Raw genomic sequence first — 24,599 nt, 5'->3', positions numbered from 1 at the left:
TAATGTTCTGGGGAAAGGGCAAATATAAGGGTGGCTGGCACTGGGGCTATCAGCTGTCACGGTCCCCTTTTTTGGCAGTACCTGGAATTCTGAAAGATCCAGAAGAGGATGTTTCTGTTTGCAAAGTAATGTTGGGGCAGTGCTGCCCTCAAATTTTTATGGCATATAAACACCTCTGTTTTTCAAGGGGCTATTGCTTCAATCATACCAGCTAAATTAGCTAGTTCTATTTCCCCCATTTTGCTTTCCCTACTTTGTGCAGTATCTGGACAAACACACTGCTTTACATTTGAAGTCATTGCTTTAAGAGTTCACTTTCTCCCCGATTTTGAAGTACTGTAGTTTCATTTCACAGAATCACAGAATTTCTAGGTTGGAAGAGACCTCAAGATCATCGAGTCCAACCTCTGACCTAACACTAACAGTCCCCACTAAACCATATCCCTAAGCTCTACATCTAAACGTCTTTTAAAGACTTCCAGGGATGGTGACTCCACCACTTCCCTGGGCAGCCTGTTCCAGTGCCTCACAACCCTTTCAGTAAAGAAGTTCTTCCTAACATCTAACCTAAAACTCCCCTGGCGCAACTTAAGCCCATTCCCCCTCGTCCTGTCACCAGGCACGTGGGAGAACAGGCCAACCCCCACCTCGCTACAGCCTCCCTTGAGGTACCCATAGAGAGCGATAAGGTCGCCCCTGAGCCTCCTCTTCTCCAGGCTGAACAAGCCCAGCTCACTTCTTTTTTTTACACTTGTTTTTTCTCAAAATTAAAAAAATATCTGTAAGGACAGTGTGTGTCTCTACTTTCTAAGACATTTCCATCAGACACATTGAAACGTCTGGTTCCTGGAAGTTCCTTCAGCACAGTTCAGCTCATTTACTCTTTAATATTTCTGTCCCTGTTACTTGAGCTTTGTCCTCCAGTAGGTGACATTCTGGGGTTGTACTGACTTGTTAGCTTTCTAATGCTCACCTTTGTATGGTATTTGTTAATACTAGAAACTAATTTGATGGGATATCACAGTTTTATTTCTGTTTTCCAGCTGGGGTACAGTTGATTCTTTCGTACTAGCATTTTCTGTTGAATATAATGGTAAATGCAGCAGCTAACCAGAATTATTCCATTCATATTAGAAAAATTCTCTTCACATTTGTTGAAAATCTGTGCATGTTGGTAGAAACTTTAGTTGGAGGATTGTTAACTGTTGGACAGATACTGAGTGTCATGACAAGATGTTGCCTGAACTCCAGGCATGTCTGACTTCGTTGTGCTGGCAGCTGTTGTCTGAGTCCCTGCCATAGGTCAGATAATGAATAAATGAAGGCTTCTTACAAGGGAAGGGTGGGCAAGGAGATGATTTAAAACTGTATGCTGGACTCAATCATTTCTTGCTGCCTGAAGTGGTGTCATCCTATTTTCTCCAGATGGGGAATAGTTTTAAAGGCTTGAAGAAAAATTAATCTGTTGAAACTGCCAAGATTTATTGTGGCCCAGCACCTTGAAGAGCTTGTGACAGAAGTCTTTGCCCTTAAATTAGGGCATATGATTTAGTCCAGAGTTTTGTTAAAAACACTGCTCTGTTTTCTTGTGGCTATTTCCATGGAGAATATTAAAGTACATGTTGTTACTAGGATCTTTCTTGCTTCTGATTCACATCATGAGCTATTTGAACACCAAACCATACCTGCTTTGTTTGGCTTTGTTCAGTGTTCATTTGGTTATTTTGCTTATTCCTATTGTACTTGCATGTGTTTTTGACCTTGAATGTAAGGTAGAACTTGTAAGCGTAAAAGTTTGAGAACCAGTTCATGACTTTTCAAGGAGACATTTAAAGAGCACTGAATTACAAATAAATGTTGGTGCTGCTGTTACTGCCTCAAATTCACAGGCCTGGTCAGCTAGGGAAAGAAGTGATGCTAATGCAGAGCTGCTTCCTGAAATCAAGTTATCTGCAGATGTTTTTCATCAGTGTATTCCTTATTCTCAAATTTTACAGTATGTGTAAAACTGAACTGATTGTTCTGATTCATCTTCTGAATAAGGAAAAGGTTTTTAGGTGTTGTAGTGGTGATATGATTAAAGTACTAGATTTTCTGTAGTAGTATGTCTAATTTTCCTGCTTTCATAGATGGTATTTGTTTATTGTTATTTTTTTGAGCCTTGCCTTTTGTAGAGAGTATGGAGACTGTTGGCAGAGTTACAGAGCATGTACCTTACAGTTACAGTTAGCAGGACTAATGAAATGCAGGTTAAAACATGAAAAGCGGTGAATCAAATGAAAGCACTACCTCACGTAGCACCTGTCCCCTCTGAAACCCATCAGCAGTTGCTCAGGGAAAGAATAAGAAACAATCCATGAGTTATGTGGAACTCTCTGGTGTATTCTGGTTTTGGAATTTACATGACTTGGAAGCATTGTATAATTGCTGAAACTTTTTTCTAAAAATGTAGTAAACTGATAATTAGAAATGATTGGTGTTTATCATGTTTCTTGTTATTAATATTTTTTCTAATTTTTATTAAAAAGCAAGTAGTCAGATATTTAAAGAAAAATTGCCTGTAGGGGTGTGTGTGTGCACATACAGTGTGTATGTGGTTTGTTCTAGGATAAATTGTGTTAATTCTTCGCAATTTCTTTCTAGCTCCCTTTCCAACCATCAGAGCAGCCTCTCCCCTGCCTCAGTGTTGTCTTCAAGCACATCACATGCAGTAAGTCCTGTTTGTATTTCAACAGATGTTTGGCATATAGTCAGTGTTAATCTGATGATTAAGACCCTCTCTTAAAGTTCATTGTGTCCCAGTACACCAAGAAGTCAGAGGTTTATCTCAGGAGAGAAGGAGTGCTAGCCCTCTAGTGGTAAAAAGACAGTCGTTACTACTTGTGATTTGTACTAGATCAAGAATTTAATATTTGAGACTGGCCAGTTGTACAGCTGCAGAGAACATTTTTGTGCCAGGAAGAGGAGATGGAGTAAAGAGAATTTCTTGCAGCAAGTGTGTTAAAAATAGAATTGGCTGTCTGAAACATCTTCAAAAGGTGGAGTGTTAGCAATCTACAATGGAGAGGTTAGCAGGCAAATTGTGGGGTGATGGAACAATATATATCATGACAAATGCTTCATGACAGATTATACTGGAGGTTACGATGTGACATTGTTGTCATGTGAGTAATTTGAGTGAGGCAAATGGTATCAAATACAGTGCTGTAGGTGAGGTTACACAAATGGAAGCCAGACACTGCTTTATTCTGTGGCAGTGTACTTCTGTACAGTCCCAGTTAGAGTGTGCCAATAGGCTTCTGCTCTTTATCCGTGTATTTTTAGTTTGTAGTGCTTCATCCTGACTGAATTCGTAACTTGAAAATTCACATTTAGGCAAATGTCCTTCTTACCTGTTGTGGGAGCTGTTTTAGCTTCTGTGTATTGATGACACTTTTGCAAGTGTGATCAGCTTGTACAGTAAAGGCACTGTATTGTGCTGGATTAAAACCAGGAACTCCTTTATGCTCATGTGTTCCTGTAATGTATCTGATCTGGGGTGGATTACCACGTTGAATTTGTTGTGGGGCATTGCAGTTGTAATATTTTAAATTCCACAAAGTGCATTCAGGAAATGACAATAGCAGAATCTTGTACTCTGGAAAACATTGTCTTCTGGGAGAATATAGTTTAGTTTATATAATAAGAACTAGCTTAAATGAGTAAACAGTCAAAGGGCAAAAAATAATGCAATGGAAGGACATTTGAGTTTTTGCAATACAATTCTGTGATGATATAGCTGCTTATTTTAAACTTTCATGTAATTTTCTTTGAATACTTAAAAATGACAAGCATGCGACTTAGTTGCTTGCTTGGTACATAAATAATGCATATACTATCAAACATTCTCTTGCATGAGCTGCTGTTACTTAAAAGATTTTTTTTCCACAGCATCTTCCACTGTGGTTTATATGCTCTGTGATCCTCATTCTTTTTGTCTCCTTTCTAGCACACTAGTGTTGAGAACACAACTTCGCTCCAGCCCTCAACAACCTTTTCAACAGCTTCAACCTCAGCCACTAGCACCACCTCTTCGGTTGTCAGCATGGCAAGCAGTATGAACACTACAAACAGCCTTGGCCTGAGCGTTACCAGTGTGTCTATACCAGCTGCTACCACACGGGCAGCTCCCTTAGTGTCTTCAGGTTCGCAATATTAACAGATCACATGGATAGACAGAGGACTTCAGTCTGCAGGGCTGTCAGTTGAGCATCTCACCAGCAATAACTACGCTAAGAAATCCACACTCCTGACTAGCATTTTCAGCATGCTTTACTCGCTGGCTTTTAAAATAAAGTTGCCTGCTTTTGTGTATTTGAAGTATTTGTTAGGGTGTGATGTGGCATTTATATAGCACATTCTATGTCCAAAGAGCTTTATAAATAGACACCAGAGCAGTTCTTGCTTCAAGTTTTGGACTAGAAGACTTGTCCAGTTTGTATTCCAGGTTATCATCTGCTCTTGGCTGTCAGTTCACATTAGCTTTCCTTTCAGTCTTCTCTGTGACTGGAATTCATTTGGCAGTATCAAAGTATACTGCAGTGTCCTCATTATCATGTGTCACGTCCCTGCTGCCACATCTGCAGAGAGGAAAAAAGCTGTCTGATATGTGGGTTATTCCACAGCAATAATCACTTCTTCCAAAGCAAACACTGACAGAGAAGGTGGGGAGGCTTCTTCCACTGAAGTGGAAGCAATGCTCTATTTCTCTGTTGCTTTTCTAATCAATGTAATCTGCTAAAAGGAAATTCTGTGGAGGGAAGTGAATGATATAAATATTAAGATCAAACTAAAATGCACGAGAATTTCTCATTTCCTATTCTCACTCTTTGTAAATGAAGCATATGACTGGCCAAAGTGCCTTTTTACCCTTCTGCTTCCTAGCTCTGCTTCATAGAGGCACCTGAGACTGTCTCCATTTTCTTTATTTTCCCAAATGCAATAAGTAACCCACAAAAAGTATACTGGCAATATTTAGTGCTTTCTGGTCTGTTGCTGACAGCAAGGGGGAAATGTGTTGACAGGGCAGAAAATGAAACAAAATGATTTGCTCTCAGATCAAGACCAATGCCTGTTTTACCTTCAGGAGTGGACCAAGGAAAGAAGTTCCTCTAATTCCTGTAATCCACTCAAAGTAAATGACAAAATTGGACTGTTTTCTGCAGGGACTGTTTCCAATTTGAAGTAGTCTGCTTTCTCTTCCTTTAGATATGGTTCAACTTTTCAGGCTATTTTGAGCATTTTCATCAATTAGCACTAAATTTTTCTGTGTAGTTCTGTTCTTTAAAAGCCATGGAAGTGCAGCTGCCAGGGCTCATGAGCTATGTTGTCTCGGTGCTGAAGCCTTTTTTCTAAAGGCTTGTTAAAGTGTCTGTATTTTGGTTCTACAGGCAAAGCTCCCCCAAATCTGCCCCAAGGTGTACCGCCCTTGTTGCATAACCAGTATATTGTGGGACCTGGAGGACTTCTGCCTGCCTACCCAGTAAGCAATTTAATTGTACCTGTCCTTGTTTACTTAAACCTTGGTGCAAGTGGGCCCTCCAGACCTGCTGCTGTCTATGCCAAGGCACTTGTGTTGTCATGTATTGCACTTGGAATTCTTCTTCCAAATGCTGAAGAAATGCAGTCTATTCTGTGGGAGTTAAATGTGCACAGAAAATTTCAGAATTGGTGTAGCTGCTGTCAAAGCTGAGCATGTCTTCTGTTATGGTTTTTGGTTGTATAAGGTTTTATGCCTTTCCATTAAATTTAGACTTATTCAGGTTTGTGTTACTGGAATAGACTTGCTGTAGTATTGATTGAACTGTGCCATGTGTCCTGTCTGTCATTGTTTGAAAAGTTGCATGGAGATTTTTGATGTCTGACCAGGATCAACATCTCATTACCTAATTTTCGAATTGGAGACTGTTCTAATTGCTTTTCTTGTTACATTGAATGTGAGGGATGAGTTTTAGTTCGCTTGTTTACCTACTCGTTATGTCTTTAATCGTCACACTCTCGGAAAGAGTAATTGCAGAAAAGCCTTTTGCTCCTAAATCTGAATGTCCAGTAGATATTTACTAATTCTTGAATGATACATCTGTAAAAACAGTATTGAAGACTGGACAGTCAAGCTCTCTTCAGAGAACTGCTGTCACCTGAAAACAATATTAAAGTGACAAGTCATTTTAAGCTCTACTAGCCTTACAGATCTACAGTGCTTCATGTTTAAAAAAATACAACATATAGACATACACCTTTAACGTAAGCTTGTCCCAGAGCAAACTGTGTTGAAAGCCCCAAATATGTCAGCATCAGAGAAAAGTGTTATAATGATGTTGTATTTTTATCTGTCTTCAAGCAGATTTATGGTTATGATGATCTCCAGATGCTTCAGTCCAGGCTGCCAATGGTAAGTAAATAGCTTGGTTATTTCATTTTAAGCAAGTTGTCTTCAGTATTGATCCTCTGTCCAACACAAATTGTTTTGCTCAGTGGTGATTAAGAGCTTTTCCTTATGTTCTGTCACTTGAATATCCACAAACAGCTTATTTAGGTGATGCAAATGCGTATGGAGAGATTGTTACATTTTGTCCACCTGCAAACTGTCTTTTCAAAGTCTTTTCAAGTCTATATGAAATCTGAGCATGAGCTTCTCCCTTAACAATGGGTGGGCTTGAACAGCAAGGTGTTGTACATAAATTGACAGCTACTGGGAGCATCTAGCAGGTTGTTGAAGCTATTAAAGCTGGAGTTCTTTGCATGCATTGTGGCAACAAATACATCAGTAGGTAAGCTGCAGGAGAGGAAGCACACGATTTTCTTACTTATCTGAATCCAGAATATAAATAACACACCAGTGAAACCTGAATCATAGGTAGTTAAATTCACAGGTAACCTCACCCTCAATGCAGAAAGGTGAGGAGGAGTTGTTTCCTCCTACCCCAAAACTCAGGTAAACAAGTCAGAAAGGTTGGTAGTATGCAACTGAGAGAAGTTGAAGGATAGATTGATGCACTGTATCCATAAAGGCGAAACTGGAGCAATGAGCAGTGATCTGGAAAGAGTATTGTTGGATGAAGGCTGTAATTAAGCAAGTCAGTACCAAGTTGTCCATGTGGAATCTGAGGGTTAGCCAAATGGAGTACAGGGATGCCCCAGACAAAACCCTGTCTGTCCACTCATCATTAAAATGAAAGGAAGAGTAGGCCACAAGTGATAATGTAGTTAAGATTTGAAAATGTTCTACAGAAACCACTTAATGATGCAGAAGAACCAGTCTGACAGATAACTGAATTGAGTTAGGAGAAAAAATATGGATGATATCTAATAATAAATACTAAACTGAGGGGGAAGTATTGCCAGAAAAAAATAAAAAGTGAGACCCAAAATAAAGTATCTGGTAATGAAAAACAGGTGGAATATTTACTGTAATGGGCAAATCAAGGCTATGGAAAAAGTACTAGTACTTAGCTTCAGAAGAAGCTTCATACCTGTCAGACAAAGTGGAAAACTGACTGTTCTGTTATTTGTAAGTTGTCCTTATATTCAGCAGAAGACCTTAAATTTAGGTCTAATATAAATAGCACACAATTATTTGGAAATAAGCAATGAATGTTTCTGAAAATCTTTTGTATGAGGATGTCTTAATTTCTAGTAAAAGTTTTTTGAAACCCAAGAAAGTTGCAGTGAGGGCAGATGAAGCCATACTGAGATAAAAGGAAAGACCTAGCTAAATGAAGACCTGGCAGCTTGATATCAGTTTGGGAGAAAGTTATGGGATGGTTGGAAAAATATAGCAGGTGTGTCACACAAATTGAGGTGAAGCTATTAACAAGTAAGAACTACTATAATGAATTAGGAAAATGACAATATTGGTATTAAAGTAAGAACATGCTTGGATCAAAAAAAAACACAACAAAACAGCCTACTGATAGAACTATGACAGGTCTGTACTGCAAGGAGTGTTAGAAGTAGGTTCATAGTTTTACACCAGACACACTCCCCACAGAACAGAATTGCTGACATGTTTGTGATGATGTGAGTTCATTAAAGACAAAGCAGTGAAACTAGAAACGTGGGAAGGCTCTCCTCAGCAAGCATGGGTGGAAGAAGTGAGGTGAGGGAGCGAATGTTTGAGCTGTAGCCTGGGTTCAGCGCAGGAGAGCAAGAGGTGTGGGATTTGCTGGGCTGAGGTCAGGGTGCATGCCTGGGGCTGCTGTCGCACAGAATGTGTGCTATCCGAGCCTGTGTCTTGGCCAGTGGCTGTTGTTTGCAGGGAGTGTGTTTGGGATCTCCTGCCTCACCCTTACTTACATGGGTGTTGTTCCAAGGTTCTTGCTGGAAAGATGGTGTAGTTGGGTTTTCCCCTGCTATTCCCGTAAAGGCAGAGGATGCTGTTAAAGGAGATGCAGTGGGGATCTGGTGCTATAGGCTCTCTTTTGTGAATAGAGAAAAATGAGTTAGAGAAATAAGGTAGCAGAGAAGAGCAGTTGCTAGAAATGATGCAGCAGCTCCTAAGTGATTTTTATGATGGTTCAGGCAGGCTGACTCTGAAGTTGAATGTTGAGTAAGAGACAGTGTCCATGTCAGCCTGGATCTTTGGGGGTAACCCCTGCCTGTGGTTGACAAGGAATGGGGTACCTATGCTGTCATGGTGGTATGAGCACATCAGTGAGGCTGCTCTTGTTTCAGGGCAGCACTGGAATTAGTTCAAAGCAGCTGACCCCAGCTGCCAGTGTGGGCTTGGTGGGGGAGAATAAGGCTCGTACTGGGGATCTGTGTGTGGGGCTGTGAAAGCACATCTGTCTGTAACCATTCCCTGCTGTGCCTGTTAAACATGTGACTTTGATTAAAAAAAAATATATATATATTTTAGAAGTACTATTATTTTCCCTGTTGTCTGTTTACTTCTGTTTCAAAATAAAGTCAGGCAAATAGATGAATACTCAGTCAAGTTGTAGAGTCCGAGTCAGTTCTTCACAGGGGTTGGCGGACTTGAGTGAAGGATCAGAAGTTCTGAGTGAGTGGTGCAGCAAGTACCACAGGTACATGGTGTGCAGCAGGGTGTTGTGGTTGCTGAAGATGCTGAGGTTGTAGGAGATGAGAAGAGCAAGAGTGAGCTGTGCAAGCTTATGGAGGCTGAGAGAAGCAAAAAGGTGCTGGGTGCATGGGGGTGGTAGTTGCAAGGGTGGGGGGGGAGAGAGAGAGTGAGAATCAGGTTTGGTGAGGATGTGTGTGTAAGTAGATTTAGTTCAACCATTGAGTACTAAATCCACTAAATCCCCACCATTAAGTACTGAATATGTGTGATTCTTTAAGACCTCCAAGACTGGTGACTCAACGACTTTGCTGGGCAGCTTATTCCAATGATGCCCAACCCTTTCAGTCATGAAATTTCTCCTAATCTCCAGTGTAGACCTCCCCTGGTGAACCCTAAGGCCCTTCTCCCTCTTAGTGCTTTGGAGAAGAGCCCTGTTCTCTATCTTGGCTGGTGGAGTGGTGGGTGTTTCTTGTGGTGTTTGCAGGGAGGGATGTGAAAATGGTGGGGAGAAGGTTCTGGAGATGGTTTGCCATAGATGTTTTTTTTTCTATTTCTTGTTTCCCTTTTGACTTTCTGGGGGATGTTTGTGTCATAGCTTCATTGAAATTTCTCTTTCTGCCCAAGCCTTCTTTCGGTTTCCAATCCCATAGTGTTAGGTTGTCTTCTTTGGACTATTGATGTGTTGCCTGTGGTTTCTGTTGTATGTGTTGATGTTTCTATTTGTCTTTTCCAAGTATTGCGAAGGTTGGTTCTTTGATGGAACCTAAGGGAGGTGTCCAGTGTCACCATTGCTTCGTGGTGGTAGTTTGAGAGGAGATGGCTGTGGGTGTAGGTCCTTGGTCCCTGAATATCTCTGTATGAGGAGCTCGTAGAGGCTTAAGTGTTTGAAGCTGCTGTGAGCGTGTAGGAAAGGTGTTTGCTTTGGGAAGAAGAAGGGGCATTTAGCTTCCTTCTTGTACATGGGGCTGATGTTGCCATTCGCATGCCCTCAGGCACCAAGTCGTGTGGTTGTTGCTTTCTGTTCCTTGTGAGCTGTGGCGCCTGGAGAGAAGGAATAGTGCCGATCAGCTGTGTGTATGGCAAGGGTCTTGTTGTAGTGATGCTCGAGTCCTGTTCCCCTTGTTCTTTCTACCACTTGGGAAGAGGTGAAGGATGAGGCTTCCTGAGATTCTAGAATTGTGGGATGGTTTGTGTTGGAAAGTACCTTAAAGTTCACTCTATCCCAACCCGCTGCCATGGTCAGGGGCACCTCCCTCCAGAGAAGGTGCCCAAAACCCCATCCAGCCTGGACTAGAGCAGTCACAGGGATGGGGCATCCCCAGCTTCTTTGGGCAGCCTGTGCCATTGCCTCACCACTGTTACAGTAAAGGATTTCTTTGGAACATGTAATGTAAATTTACTCTCTTTTAGTGGAAAGCCAGTATCTGGTGTTCTTTTTCTCCACCCTCATAGAGTGTGTCCCTCCTCACCTTCCTCAGAGGCCGCCCCTAGTTACGGGATGACCACTACCAGGTCACGTAGCTGCCATGGCTGCAGGAGTGAGGCTGATGTGGGAGGTCTTTGGAAGGACCTTGCACATTTTTGTCCTATGGGATGTCAGTGGTTTTTGAAGAACGGGAGGACGGGAGCTGTTGTGCAAAACTATTGCCCTGGAAAAGGTATCAGAAGTCAAGACAATACAAACTATTTCTGTCTGCCCTCATGACCTTGAGTGAGTGACCTGCAGGTCCGAGCAGCACAGCAAGCAGCACGGACACAGACAAGTGGTGTGCAGAAGGGTGCTGTAGCCCATCGCCAGTGCATCCAGCTGAATGCCGAGTAAGGGTGGCATGGCTTTTCCTTCAGTGCTGTCAGAGCGTGGAGCAGTTGTGGATGCTCTGGGGAAGAGGATTAGGGGCTGGCTCCAGCATGCTGGAGTAGCCTTCTGGTTGTGACCCATACCAGCTGTGGTGCCAAGAGGGACGGAGAGAAGGGAATAGATGGCCCCGTGTTTGTGCCCATGTGTGAGGTTCAGTGCGGTCGTTGTGTGTGGAGTTGGGCTGCCCCTGTGGGAGGTTCTGTGCTCGTGAGAAAAGAGCCACTGTTAAAGTTTCTACAAATATGAAGTTAATTTATTTTCAATAAATAATTGAATAAATAGATAAATAGAAGGAAGGGAAGTGTAAGTAAGGGGCTCCTCTTAGCGCATGGTGCGGGTGAGGCGGTGGATGCGCTGGAAGCAGGCGTGAGCCTCGAGGTGGACGTGGTCCCATGCGCAGGGGCTGTAGGTGTGGTTCTGGAGGAAGTGTTGGATGCAGCCGAAGTACTTGTTGATGCTGAGGTGAAGGTTGCGGGGCCCTCGCCTGTGGAGGCGCGTGGCGTCGGCTGGGAAGCAGCGCTCGAGGTGGTGGATGTGGTGCTGGAGCTGGTTGAGGAGGTCGTGGCGTGCGGTGTGGAGCCAGTGCGCGGGGGTGCTGGGGCTGCTGAGGGTGTCGAAGAGGTGTTGGAGGAGGTGGAGGGCGGTGTGTGCGGCTTGCTGCGTGTCGTTGGTGTCCAGGAGGGTGTCCGGGAAGGAGCAAGGCGCGTGTTGCTGCGGGCAGGGCTGTGTGGGGCTGGGAGCCATGTCGCGGAGGAGCTGGAGGCTGTCCCAGGTGAAGGTGCTGTCGTGGAGGCGCAGGGGGCTGCAGGAGAAGGCGTTGGCGGGAGGCGTGAGGAGGAGCAGGAGGGCCAGGAGGGCGCTGTAGATGGCTGGTGGTGGTGGGGCTGATGGCCCAGGCATGGTGGCTCTTGGGTTGTGCTGGGCCAGAGCCTGTTGGGGCTGGGTGGTGTTGGTGCTCGGGGTGCTGCCGGGTGTCGAGCTTTATGCAGTGCGGCATCTTCCTTTCCCTTTGTCGCTTTCAGGTCGTCGAGGTGCTTTCGGCTGTAGTTTTTCAGTTTTGGTTGGTTGTGGTTTGAGGGGAAGTGCGTTGTTGGGGTTGCCCTGAGCGCGGTGCGCGAGCTGTAGGTCCTTGGCTCGTGTTTTTGTTGACGTGGTGGGTACTCTGTCCTTAGTGTTTGTGTGGGGGATGTGAAAGTGTTGGGGAGAGGGTGCTGGTGCAGCTGTGCTGCGGATGTGCTTTTCTTAGTGTTTCCCTTTTGGCCTTGAGGGAGAGTGGTTGAGCGTTGGCCAAGAGTGCTCTTCCTTCCGAGGTGCACTTTCCCTATGTCATGGCCTAGTGTGAGGTTTGGGTTTTTTCTTCTTGGTCTTCTTTTGCCCGCGTGTTCCGTTTTTCCTTTCAGCTCAGTTGTTCATTGCAGGTTTCGATGTGTTTCTGGAGTCAGGGGTGTTGTGATCTGCTTGGTGCAAGATCTGCCTTGCTGTAGGCAGGAATTGTTGGGGGAGAGGTGTCCCTTGTGTTCCTGTGCTTGGAGTGTCTGTCTGGGTGGAGCTTCCCAAAGGCATCTGTGCCTTGTCCTTGGTTGGATCACCCGTACGTTGGGTTTGTGTTTGTGTTTTTTTTTTTAGGATGAGGCGGGAGTTTGTGGTAGCATGTCCTGCAAATGAAAGGACCCCCAAGCATCATGGAGTCATTGAGGTTGGGGAAGACCTCGAAGATCGTGTAGCTGAACCCTTAAGCTTGTGTGCTTGTCCAGCAGTATCCGTTGCCATGAAGCCCTGAATGTAGGTGTTTCTTGAAGACCTCGAGGGATGGTAGCTCATCAAGTCCATCTTGAAGTGTGTGCAGAGAGGGCACTGCATTGTCTGTGGTGCTGTGCTTGTGTTGCTGGTTGTATTGGGCTTGTTTTTTGGTCTTTCCCCTTTGTTTTGCTCTTGGTTATTTGTGAAGCAGTAGAAGGGCAAGGAGCTCTTTCCTCTGTCATGGCGTGTAGGCGTTTGTTGGTCCTTGTGGGAAGAAGGCTGTGAAGAAAGCTGTGACTGTGTCAGGAGGCAAGAAGAAGCGTAGAACCATGGTATATGGTGAGTGTGAAGGGGCCCTCCAGGACGGTGTAGTCCAAGTCCTGGGTCCGTGCAGGAGGAGCCCAAAGTGTGTATTTCTGAGAGCCTTGTCCAAGCAGTCCTTGAGCTCCGTGAGCACCTCCCTGTGGAGCGTGTTGCAGTGCCCAGCTACGTTCTCTGTGAAGAAGCTTTTCCGAAGAGGCAGCGTGAGCCTTCCTTGTCCCAGCTCCGTGCCGTTCGCTGGGGTCCTGTGGCTGTCCCCAGAGAGCAGAGCTCAGGGCGTGCCCCTCTGCTCCCCTCGTGAGGGAGCCGCATGCCGGCACGAGGCCTGCTGTTGTTGGCTGAACAAAGTGAGGGACTTGATCCACTGCTCGCACGTCTTGCCCTCTGGACCTCTGCAGGTCTCCGTTTCCCTCCTTTGGAAGTTCTCCAATAGCTTTATGCCCTTGTTTTGTGGTACCCAGAAGTGCAGAGGGTGCTCGAGGTGAGGCTGGCCCAGAGCAGAGTGGGACAATGCCTTCCCTGGCTGGGCCTGGGGCTGCCTAGGAAATGGCTGTCCCTTTTGTCTGCCAGGGCATGCTGCTGGCTCCTCTTGCACTTGGTGTTGACCCAAAGGCTGAGATGTGTTTCTGTGGGGCCGCTGTCCGGCCTGTGTTCCCCCCGTGTGCCCGTGAAGGCAGGGTTGCCCCGTCCCTGGTGCAGCCCAACGCAGCGCTTGGTCTTGGTGCCCGTGAGGTGGTTGGTGAGTGCCCAGCCCTCTGGTTTGCCAAGAGGTGCGTGCGAGGGCTCTGTGTCCTCGCGGGAGTGCGTGCCTCCTGCGAGTGTAGTGTTGTTGGCTAAGTCACTCGTTCTGCCTTTGAGTCCTGCATCCAGGTTGTTCATGAAGGCACTTGAGAGAGCCGTCCCTGAAATGTCAGCCTAGGGCATCCCGTTAGTGACTGGCTGCCAGCCTGCTGTAAGGCCGTTTAGCGTAAGCCTCTGAGGCCGCCTTGTCTGGTGGTTGCTGTCCTCTCGTCCGGTGTACTCGTGGAGCAGTTTGCTGTCCGTTTTGTCCGGAAGGGTACTGTGAGAGGAAGTATGGAAAGCTCTGCTGAAGTGAGTGACACAGTCACAGAATGTGAGGGATAGAAGGGACCTTGACCGATCATCTAGTCTGTTCCCGCTGCCGGAGCAGGAAGACTGAGATCACGTTGCACAGGAGCGCCTCCAGGCAGGTTGCGAATGTCTCCAGAGAAGGGGACTCCACAACTCCCGTGGTCAGCCTGTTCCAGTGTTCTGCGAGCCTCACCGTGGAGAAGTTTTGTCTCATATTGACACGGAACGTGAGGTGTAATCTGAATATTCCAGCTTGCACCCATTGCTCCTTGTCCTACATGTAGATGTCACAGAGAAGAGCCTGGCTCCATCCTCCTGACACTTGTCCTTCCCGCATTGACAAAGATAAGGTCAGCCCTGAGTGTGCTCCTCTCCAAGCTGAAGAGAGCGAGCTGCCTCAGCCGTTTTTGGTAAGGGAGATGCTCCACTCCCTTCACGGTCCTCGTGGCTCTGTGCTGGACTCTCTCAAGCAGTTCCCTGTCCTTAGTTGAAGTAAGGGTCTGAGAACTGGAGAGAATATTCCAGATGTGGTCTCAGCAGCAGGGCAGAGTAGAGGGGGAGGAGAGCCTCTCTCAACCTGATAAGCACAGCCCTTGTAATACGCCCCAGGATGCCTTTGGCCTTGTTGGCCACAAGCACACAACCCCGAGCTGGCTGGTGGTCATCGTGCTGTCCAGCAGGACCCGCGGGTCCGTTTCCCCTTCGCTGCTCTCCAGCACGACAGTCCCCAAGTTCTGGTGGTGTGTGGAGCTGTGCTTGCCCAGCTGCAGGACTGTCCACCTGCCCTTGTTCTATTTCATTAAATTTCTCCCCAGCAAGGTGAAAAGATGAGGTTGGGTGGTGTGCCTTGGTGAGGGATGTGCGTAATGTTGTCCTGAGAGGAGAAGCTTGAGTGAAAGCGGAGATTCGTGTCGTGCGGCCGTGTTGGCTGTGAGCAGTGAGTGTGTCGTGCCCGCGAGCGTGCCGTGTGCCTGGCCAGGCGCGAAGGCCACGTTGCTCCCTGGCCGTGTGGGTCGGGGTAGGAGGGCGGGCAGCGGGCTGTGGAGGGGCTTGTTGTCTGAGGAGAGGAGCGCTGGGTTTTGGGTGTTGTTGGTGAGGGCGTCAGTGGCGTTGGCGGAGGGAGAGGTTTGCGGTCGCTGAAGCTGCGGAGGTTGTAGGAGAGGAGGAGAGCGAGAGCGAGCTGTGCCTGCTGTGCTGACGGAGGCTGGGAGAAGGAGAGAGGTGCTGAGTGTGTGGGGGTGGTGGCTGCGAGGGCGTGGGGGGAGAGAGAGAGGGAGAGGGACTGTTGGCAGAGGTGTCCCGGTCTGGGCCGGGCCGGGAGAGGAGTGAGCGAGACGAGTTTGGTTGGTGGGGTTCTCCCGAGACGGTTGAGTGGAAGTGCCTGAGCACTCGAGGGCTAAGCAGAAGCGTAAGGCTGGAGCTGAGGGCATTGTCCAGATGCCCCCGGGCCAGAGAGAGGGGTGCCGTAGGACTGGGCAGGTTCTTAGAAAAGGTCTTTATTTGGTTTGCATAAATAGTTACTAATAAATAGATGAGAATCACGGTTGAAATAAATAGTTAAATAAGGAGGGGGTGGGTGGTGGTGGCCACTGGGCTCTGGTCAGTTCTTGTCAGCGTCCCTGTGTGGTGGGCGAAGGGAGGCATGAGGGCAGAGGTTCGCGTGTGGGGCTCCTCTTAGCGCATGGTGCGGGTGAGGCGGTGGATGCGCTGGAAGCAGGCGTGAGCCTCGAGGCGGACGTGGTCCCATGCGCAGGGGCTGTAGGTGTGGTTCTGGAGGAAGTGTTGGATGCAGCCGAAGTACTTGTTGATGCTGAGGTGAAGGTTGCGGGGCCCTCGCCTGTGGAGGCGCGTGGCGTCGGCTGGGAAGCAGCGCTCGAGGTGGTGGATGTGGTGCTGGAGCTGGTTGAGGAGGTCGTGGCGTGCGGTGTGGAGCCAGTGCGCGGGGGTGCTGGGGCTGCTGAGGGTGTCGAAGAGGTGTTGGAGGAGGTGGAGGGCGGTGTGTGCGGCTTGCTGCGTGTCGTTGGTGTCCAGGAGGGTGTCCGGGAAGGAGCAAGGCGCGTGTTGCTGCGGGCAGGGCTGTGTGGGGCTGGGAGCCATGTCGCGGAGGAGCTGGAGGCTGTCCCAGGTGAAGGTGCTGTCGTGGAGGCGCAGGGGGCTGCAGGAGAAGGCGTTGGCGGGAGGCGTGAGGAGGAGCAGGAGGGCCAGGAGGGCGCTGTAGATGGCTGGTGGTGGTGGGGCTGATGGCCCAGGCATGGTGGCTCTTGGGTTGTGCTGGGCCAGAGCCTGTTGGGGCTGGGTGGTGTTGGTGCTCGGGGTGCTGCCGGGTGTCGAGCTTTATGCAGTGCGGCATCTTCCTTTCCCTTTGTCGCTTTCAGGTCGTCGAGGTGCTTTCGGCTGTAGTTTTTCAGTTTTGGTTGGTTGTGGTTTGAGGGGAAGTGCGTTGTTGGGGTTGCCCTGAGCGCGGTGCGCGAGCTGTAGGTCCTTGGCTCGTGTTTTTGTTGACGTGGTGGGTACTCTGTCCTTAGTGTTTGTGTGGGGGATGTGAAAGTGTTGGGGAGAGGGTGCTGGTGCAGCTGTGCTGCGGATGTGCTTTTCTTAGTGTTTCCCTTTTGGCCTTGAGGGAGAGTGGTTGAGCGTTGGCCAAGAGTGCTCTTCCTTCCGAGGTGCACTTTCCCTATGTCATGGCCTAGTGTGAGGTTTGGGTTTTTTCTTCTTGGTCTTCTTTTGCCCGCGTGTTCCGTTTTTCCTTTCAGCTCAGTTGTTCATTGCAGGTTTCGATGTGTTTCTGGAGTCAGGGGTGTTGTGATCTGCTTGGTGCAAGATCTGCCTTGCTGTAGGCAGGAATTGTTGGGGGAGAGGTGTCCCTTGTGTTCCTGTGCTTGGAGTGTCTGTCTGGGTGGAGCTTCCCAAAGGCATCTGTGCCTTGTCCTTGGTTGGATCACCCGTACGTTGGGTTTGTGTTTGTGTTTTTTTTTTTAGGATGAGGCGGGAGTTTGTGGTAGCATGTCCTGCAAATGAAAGGACCCCCAAGCATCATGGAGTCATTGAGGTTGGGGAAGACCTCGAAGATCGTGTAGCTGAACCCTTAAGCTTGTGTGCTTGTCCAGCAGTATCCGTTGCCATGAAGCCCTGAATGTAGGCGTTTCTTGAAGACCTCGAGGGATGGTAGCTCATCAAGTCCATCTTGAAGTGTGTGCAGAGAGGGCACTGCATTGTCTGTGGTGCTGTGCTTGTGTTGCTGGTTGTATTGGGCTTGTTTTTTGGTCTTTCCCCTTTGTTTTGCTCTTGGTTATTTGTGAAGCAGTAGAAGGGCAAGGAGCTCTTTCCTCTGTCATGGCGTGTAGGCGTTTGTTGGTCCTTGTGGGAAGAAGGCTGTGAAGAAAGCTGTGACTGTGTCAGGAGGCAAGAAGAAGCGTAGAACCATGGTATATGGTGAGTGTGAAGGGGCCCTCCAGGACGGTGTAGTCCAAGTCCTGGGTCCGTGCAGGAGGAGCCCAAAGTGTGTATTTCTGAGAGCCTTGTCCAAGCAGTCCTTGAGCTCCGTGAGCACCTCCCTGTGGAGCGTGTTGCAGTGCCCAGCTACGTTCTCTGTGAAGAAGCTTTTCCGAAGAGGCAGCGTGAGCCTTCCTTGTCCCAGCTCCGTGCCGTTCGCTGGGGTCCTGTGGCTGTCCCCAGAGAGCAGAGCTCAGGGCGTGCCCCTCTGCTCCCCTCGTGAGGGAGCCGCATGCCGGCACGAGGCCTGCTGTTGTTGGCTGAACAAAGTGAGGGACTTGATCCACTGCTCGCACGTCTTGCCCTCTGGACCTCTGCAGGTCTCCGTTTCCCTCCTTTGGAAGTTCTCCAATAGCTTTATGCCCTTGTTTTGTGGTACCTAGAAGTGCAGAGGGTGCTCGAGGTGAGGCTGGCCCAGAGCAGAGTGGGACAATGCCTTCCCTGGCTGGGCCTGGGGCTGCCTAGGAAATGGCTGTCCCTTTTGTCTGCCAGGGCATGCTGCTGGCTCCTCTTGCACTTGGTGTTGACCCAAAGGCTGAGATGTGTTTCTGTGGGGCCGCTGTCCGGCCTGTGTTCCCCCCGTGTGCCCGTGAAGGCAGGGTTGCCCCGTCCCTGGTGCAGCCCAACGCAGCGCTTGGTCTTGGTGCCCGTGAGGTGGTTGGTGAGTGCCCAGCCCTCTGGTTTGCCAAGAGGTGCGTGCGAGGGCTCTGTGTCCTCGCGGGAGTGCGTGCCTCCTGCGAGTGTAGTGTTGTTGGCTAAGTCACTCGTTCTGCCTTTGAGTCCTGCATCCAGGTTGTTCATGAAGGCACTTGAGAGAGCCGTCCCTGAAATGTCAGCCTAGGGCATCCCGTTAGTGACTGGCTGCCAGCCTGCTGTAAGGCCGTTTAGCGTAAGCCTCTGAGGCCGCCTTGTCTGGTGGTTGCTGTCCTCTCGTCCGGTGTACTCGTGGAGCAGTTTGCTGTCCGTTTTGTCCGGAAGGGTACTGTGAGAGGAAGTATGGAAAGCTCTGCTGAAGTGAGTGACACAGTCACAGAATGTGAGGGATAGAAGGGACCTTGACCGATCATCTAGTCTGTTCCCGCTGCCGGAGCAGGAAGACTGAGATCACGTTGCACAGGAGCGCCTCCAGGCAGGTTGTGAATGTCTCCAGAGAAGGGGACTCCACAACTCCCGTGGTCAGCCTGTTCCAGTGTTCTGCGAGCCTCACCGTGGAGAAGTTTTGTCTCATATTGACACGGAACGTGAGGTGTAATCTGAATAGTCCAGCTTGCACCCATTGCTCCTTGTCCTACATGTAGATGTCACAGAGAAGAGCCTGGCTCCATCCTCCTGACACTTGTCCTTCCCGCATTGACAAAGATGAATAAGGTCAGCCCTGAGTGTGCTCCTCTCCAAGCTGAAGAGAGCGAGCTGCCTCAGCCGTTTTTGGTAAGGGAGATGCTCCACTCCCTTCACGGTCCTCGTGGCTCTGTGCTGGACTCTCTCAAGCAGTTCCCTGTCCTTAGTTGAAGTAAGGGTCTGAGAACTGGAGAGAATATTCCAGATGTGGTCTCAGCAGCAGGGCAGAGTAGAGGGGGAGGAGAGCCTCTCTCAACCTGATAAGCACAGCCCTTGTAATACGCCCCAGGATGCCTTTGGCCTTGTTGGCCACAAGCACACAACCCCGAGCTGGCTGGTGGTCATCGTGCTGTCCAGCAGGACCCGCGGGTCCGTTTCCCCTTCGCTGCTCTCCAGCACGACAGTCCCCAAGTTCTGGTGGTGTGTGGAGCTGTGCTTGCCCAGCTGCAGGACTGTCCACCTGCCCTTGTTCTATTTCATTAAATTTCTCCCCAGCAAGGTGAAAAGATGAGGTTGGGTGGTGTGCCTTGGTGAGGGATGTGCGTAATGTTGTCCTGAGAGGAGAAGCTTGAGTGAAAGCGGAGATTCGTGTCGTGCGGCCGTGTTGGCTGTGAGCAGTGAGTGTGTCGTGCCCGCGAGCGTGCCGTGTGCCTGGCCAGGCGCGAAGGCCACGTTGCTCCCTGGCCGTGTGGGTCGGGGTAGGAGGGCGGGCAGCGGGCTGTGGAGGGGCTTGTTGTCTGAGGAGAGGAGCGCTGGGTTTTGGGTGTTGTTGGTGAGGGCGTCAGTGGCGTTGGCGGAGGGAGAGGTTTGCGGTCGCTGAAGCTGCGGAGGTTGTAGGAGAGGAGGAGAGCGAGAGCGAGCTGTGCCTGCTGTGCTGACGGAGGCTGGGAGAAGGAGAGAGGTGCTGAGTGTGTGGGGGTGGTGGCTGCGAGGGCGTGGGGGGAGAGAGAGAGGGAGAGGGACTGTTGGCAGAGGTGTCCCGGTCTGGGCCGGGCCGGGAGAGGAGTGAGCGAGACGAGTTTGGTTGGTGGGGTTCTCCCGAGACGGTTGAGTGGAAGTGCCTGAGCACTCGAGGGCTAAGCAGAAGCGTAAGGCTGGAGCTGAGGGCATTGTCCAGATGCCCCCGGGCCAGAGAGAGGGGTGCCGTAGGACTGGGCAGGTTCTTAGAAAAGGTCTTTATTTGGTTTGCATAAATAGTTACTAATAAATAGATGAGAATCACGGTTGAAATAAATAGTTAAATAAGGAGGGGGTGGGTGGTGGTGGCCACTGGGCTCTGGTCAGTTCTTGTCAGCGTCCCTGTGTGGTGGGCGAAGGGAGGCATGAGGGCAGAGGTTCGCGTGTGGGGCTCCTCTTAGCGCATGGTGCGGGTGAGGCGGTGGATGCGCTGGAAGCAGGCGTGAGCCTCGAGGCGGACGTGGTCCCATGCGCAGGGGCTGTAGGTGTGGTTCTGGAGGAAGTGTTGGATGCAGCCGAAGTACTTGTTGATGCTGAGGTGAAGGTTGCGGGGCCCTCGCCTGTGGAGGCGCGTGGCGTCGGCTGGGAAGCAGCGCTCGAGGTGGTGGATGTGGTGCTGGAGCTGGTTGAGGAGGTCGTGGCGTGCGGTGTGGAGCCAGTGCGCGGGGGTGCTGGGGCTGCTGAGGGTGTCGAAGAGGTGTTGGAGGAGGTGGAGGGCGGTGTGTGCGGCTTGCTGCGTGTCGTTGGTGTCCAGGAGGGTGTCCGGGAAGGAGCAAGGCGCGTGTTGCTGCGGGCAGGGCTGTGTGGGGCTGGGAGCCATGTCGCGGAGGAGCTGGAGGCTGTCCCAGGTGAAGGTGCTGTCGTGGAGGCGCAGGGGGCTGCAGGAGAAGGCGTTGGCGGGAGGCGTGAGGAGGAGCAGGAGGGCCAGGAGGGCGCTGTAGATGGCTGGTGGTGGTGGGGCTGATGGCCCAGGCATGGTGGCTCTTGGGTTGTGCTGGGCCAGAGCCTGTTGGGGCTGGGTGGTGTTGGTGCTCGGGGTGCTGCCGGGTGTCGAGCTTTATGCAGTGCGGCATCTTCCTTTCCCTTTGTCGCTTTCAGGTCGTCGAGGTGCTTTCGGCTGTAGTTTTTCAGTTTTGGTTGGTTGTGGTTTGAGGGGAAGTGCGTTGTTGGGGTTGCCCTGAGCGCGGTGCGCGAGCTGTAGGTCCTTGGCTCGTGTTTTTGTTGACGTGGTGGGTACTCTGTCCTTAGTGTTTGTGTGGGGGATGTGAAAGTGTTGGGGAGAGGGTGCTGGTGCAGCTGTGCTGCGGATGTGCTTTTCTTAGTGTTTCCCTTTTGGCCTTGAGGGAGAGTGGTTGAGCGTTGGCCAAGAGTGCTCTTCCTTCCGAGGTGCACTTTCCCTATGTCATGGCCTAGTGTGAGGTTTGGGTTTTTTCTTCTTGGTCTTCTTTTGCCCGCGTGTTCCGTTTTTCCTTTCAGCTCAGTTGTTCATTGCAGGTTTCGATGTGTTTCTGGAGTCAGGGGTGTTGTGATCTGCTTGGTGCAAGATCTGCCTTGCTGTAGGCAGGAATTGTTGGGGGAGAGGTGTCCCTTGTGTTCCTGTGCTTGGAGTGTCTGTCTGGGTGGAGCTTCCCAAAGGCATCTGTGCCTTGTCCTTGGTTGGATCACCCGTACGTTGGGTTTGTGTTTGTGTTTTTTTTTTTAGGATGAGGCGGGAGTTTGTGGTAGCATGTCCTGCAAATGAAAGGACCCCCAAGCATCATGGAGTCATTGAGGTTGGGGAAGACCTCGAAGATCGTGTAGCTGAACCCTTAAGCTTGTGTGCTTGTCCAGCAGTATCCGTTGCCATGAAGCCCTGAATGTAGGCGTTTCTTGAAGACCTCGAGGGATGGTAGCTCATCAAGTCCATCTTGAAGTGTGTGCAGAGAGGGCACTGCATTGTCTGTGGTGCTGTGCTTGTGTTGCTGGTTGTATTGGGCTTGTTTTTCGGTCTTTCCCCTTTGTTTTGCTCTTGGTTATTTGTGAAGCAGTAGAAGGGCAAGGAGCTCTTTCCTCTGTCATGGCGTGTAGGCGTTTGTTGGTCCTTGTGGGAAGAAGGCTGTGAAGAAAGCTGTGACTGTGTCAGGAGGCAAGAAGAAGCGTAGAACCATGGTATATGGTGAGTGTGAAGGGGCCCTCCAGGACGGTGTAGTCCAAGTCCTGGGTCCGTGCAGGAGGAGCCCAAAGTGTGTATTTCTGAGAGCCTTGTCCAAGCAGTCCTTGAGCTCCGTGAGCACCTCCCTGTGGAGCGTGTTGCAGTGCCCAGCTACGTTCTCTGTGAAGAAGCTTTTCCGAAGAGGCAGCGTGAGCCTTCCTTGTCCCAGCTCCGTGCCGTTCGCTGGGGTCCTGTGGCTGTCCCCAGAGAGCAGAGCTCAGGGCGTGCCCCTCTGCTCCCCTCGTGAGGGAGCCGCATGCCGGCACGAGGCCTGCTGTTGTTGGCTGAACAAAGTGAGGGACTTGATCCACTGCTCGCACGTCTTGCCCTCTGGACCTCTGCAGGTCTCCGTTTCCCTCCTTTGGAAGTTCTCCAATAGCTTTATGCCCTTGTTTTGTGGTACCCAGAAGTGCAGAGGGTGCTCGAGGTGAGGCTGGCCCAGAGCAGAGTGGGACAATGCCTTCCCTGGCTGGGCCTGGGGCTGCCTAGGAAATGGCTGTCCCTTTTGTCTGCCAGGGCATGCTGCTGGCTCCTCTTGCACTTGGTGTTGACCCAAAGGCTGAGATGTGTTTCTGTGGGGCCGCTGTCCGGCCTGTGTTCCCCCCGTGTGCCCGTGAAGGCAGGGTTGCCCCGTCCCTGGTGCAGCCCAACGCAGCGCTTGGTCTTGGTGCCCGTGAGGTGGTTGGTGAGTGCCCAGCCCTCTGGTTTGCCAAGAGGTGCGTGCGAGGGCTCTGTGTCCTCGCGGGAGTGCGTGCCTCCTGCGAGTGTAGTGTTGTTGGCTAAGTCACTCGTTCTGCCTTTGAGTCCTGCATCCAGGTTGTTCATGAAGGCACTTGAGAGAGCCGTCCCTGAAATGTCAGCCTAGGGCATCCCGTTAGTGACTGGCTGCCAGCCTGCTGTAAGGCCGTTTAGCGTAAGCCTCTGAGGCCGCCTTGTCTGGTGGTTGCTGTCCTCTCGTCCGGTGTACTCGTGGAGCAGTTTGCTGTCCGTTTTGTCCGGAAGGGTACTGTGAGAGGAAGTATGGAAAGCTCTGCTGAAGTGAGTGACACAGTCACAGAATGTGAGGGATAGAAGGGACCTTGACCGATCATCTAGTCTGTTCCCGCTGCCGGAGCAGGAAGACTGAGATCACGTTGCACAGGAGCGCCTCCAGGCAGGTTGTGAATGTCTCCAGAGAAGGGGACTCCACAACTCCCGTGGTCAGCCTGTTCCAGTGTTCTGCGAGCCTCACCGTGGAGAAGTTTTGTCTCATATTGACACGGAACGTGAGGTGTAATCTGAATAGTCCAGCTTGCACCCATTGCTCCTTGTCCTACATGTAGATGTCACAGAGAAGAGCCTGGCTCCATCCTCCTGACACTTGTCCTTCCCGCATTGACAAAGATGAATAAGGTCAGCCCTGAGTGTGCTCCTCTCCAAGCTGAAGAGAGCGAGCTGCCTCAGCCGTTTTTGGTAAGGGAGATGCTCCACTCCCTTCACGGTCCTCGTGGCTCTGTGCTGGACTCTCTCAAGCAGTTTCCCTGTCCTTAGTTGAAGTAAGGGTCTGAGAACTGGAGAGAATATTCCAGATGTGGTCTCAGCAGCAGGGCAGAGTAGAGGGGGAGGAGAGCCTCTCTCAACCTGATAAGCACAGCCCTTGTAATACGCCCCAGGATGCCTTTGGCCTTGTTGGCCACAAGCACACAACCCCGAGCTGGCTGGTGGTCATCGTGCTGTCCAGCAGGACCCGCGGGTCCGTTTCCCCTTCGCTGCTCTCCAGCACGACAGTCCCCAAGTTCTGGTGGTGTGTGGAGCTGTGCTTGCCCAGCTGCAGGACTGTCCACCTGCCCTTGTTCTATTTCATTAAATTTCTCCCCAGCAAGGTGAAAAGATGAGGTTGGGTGGTGTGCCTTGGTGAGGGATGTGCGTAATGTTGTCCTGAGAGGAGAAGCTTGAGTGAAAGCGGAGATTCGTGTCGTGCGGCCGTGTTGGCTGTGAGCAGTGAGTGTGTCGTGCCCGCGAGCGTGCCGTGTGCCTGGCCAGGCGCGAAGGCCACGTTGCTCCCTGGCCGTGTGGGTCGGGGTAGGAGGGCGGGCAGCGGGCTGTGGAGGGGCTTGTTGTCTGAGGAGAGGAGCGCTGGGTTTTGGGTGTTGTTGGTGAGGGCGTCAGTGGCGTTGGCGGAGGGAGAGGTTTGCGGTCGCTGAAGCTGCGGAGGTTGTAGGAGAGGAGGAGAGCGAGAGCGAGCTGTGCCTGCTGTGCTGACGGAGGCTGGGAGAAGGAGAGAGGTGCTGAGTGTGTGGGGGTGGTGGCTGCGAGGGCGTGGGGGGAGAGAGAGAGGGAGAGGGACTGTTGGCAGAGGTGTCCCGGTCTGGGCCGGGCCGGGAGAGGAGTGAGCGAGACGAGTTTGGTTGGTGGGGTTCTCCCGAGACGGTTGAGTGGAAGTGCCTGAGCACTCGAGGGCTAAGCAGAAGCGTAAGGCTGGAGCTGAGGGCATTGTCCAGATGCCCCCGGGCCAGAGAGAGGGGTGCCGTAGGACTGGGCAGGTTCTTAGAAAAGGTCTTTATTTGGTT

General features: G+C 50.5%; 4 protein-coding genes across 6 annotated transcripts in view; 1 reads left to right on the top strand and 3 right to left on the bottom strand.

Moving 5' to 3' along the window:
- Positions 1–24,599, top strand: part of UBAP2 (ubiquitin associated protein 2) — a 117,572-nt gene that overhangs the window by 64,503 nt on the left and 28,470 nt on the right. For 2 of the 3 annotated variants that reach the window (XM_084305178.1, XM_084305176.1), the window contains exons 18-21: positions 2,644–2,710; positions 3,989–4,184; positions 5,430–5,521; positions 6,380–6,430. In XM_084305178.1, coding sequence (XP_084161304.1) covers positions 2,644–2,710; positions 3,989–4,184; positions 5,430–5,521; positions 6,380–6,430 — 406 coding nt within the window. The remainder of the gene's footprint in view (positions 1–2,643; positions 2,711–3,988; positions 4,185–5,429; positions 5,522–6,379; positions 6,431–24,599) is intronic. The other variant, XM_084305177.1, reaches the window with a different exon arrangement.
- Positions 11,241–11,819, bottom strand: LOC311221238 (interferon-like; the record flags this gene model as incomplete). Its single annotated transcript, XM_084305104.1, has 1 exon — positions 11,241–11,819. One exon carries the CDS (start codon positions 11,817–11,819, stop codon positions 11,241–11,243), a length of 579 nt encoding a protein of 192 aa, XP_084161230.1.
- LOC311221237 (interferon) lies at positions 15,747–16,325 on the bottom strand (the record flags this gene model as incomplete). The annotated part of the gene is made up of 1 exon (XM_084305103.1): positions 15,747–16,325. One exon carries the CDS (start codon positions 16,323–16,325, stop codon positions 15,747–15,749), a length of 579 nt encoding a protein of 192 aa, XP_084161229.1.
- LOC311221236 (interferon) lies at positions 20,257–20,835 on the bottom strand (the record flags this gene model as incomplete). Its single annotated transcript, XM_084305102.1, has 1 exon — positions 20,257–20,835. One exon carries the CDS (start codon positions 20,833–20,835, stop codon positions 20,257–20,259), a length of 579 nt encoding a protein of 192 aa, XP_084161228.1.

The sequence above is a fragment of the Netta rufina genome, assembly GCF_964035555.1.
Source record: "Netta rufina genome assembly, chromosome: Z".
NCBI lineage: Eukaryota > Metazoa > Chordata > Aves > Anseriformes > Anatidae > Netta > Netta rufina.
The sequence above is the reverse complement of the archived record's forward strand: the minus strand, read 5'-3'. Positions and strand labels throughout refer to the sequence as shown.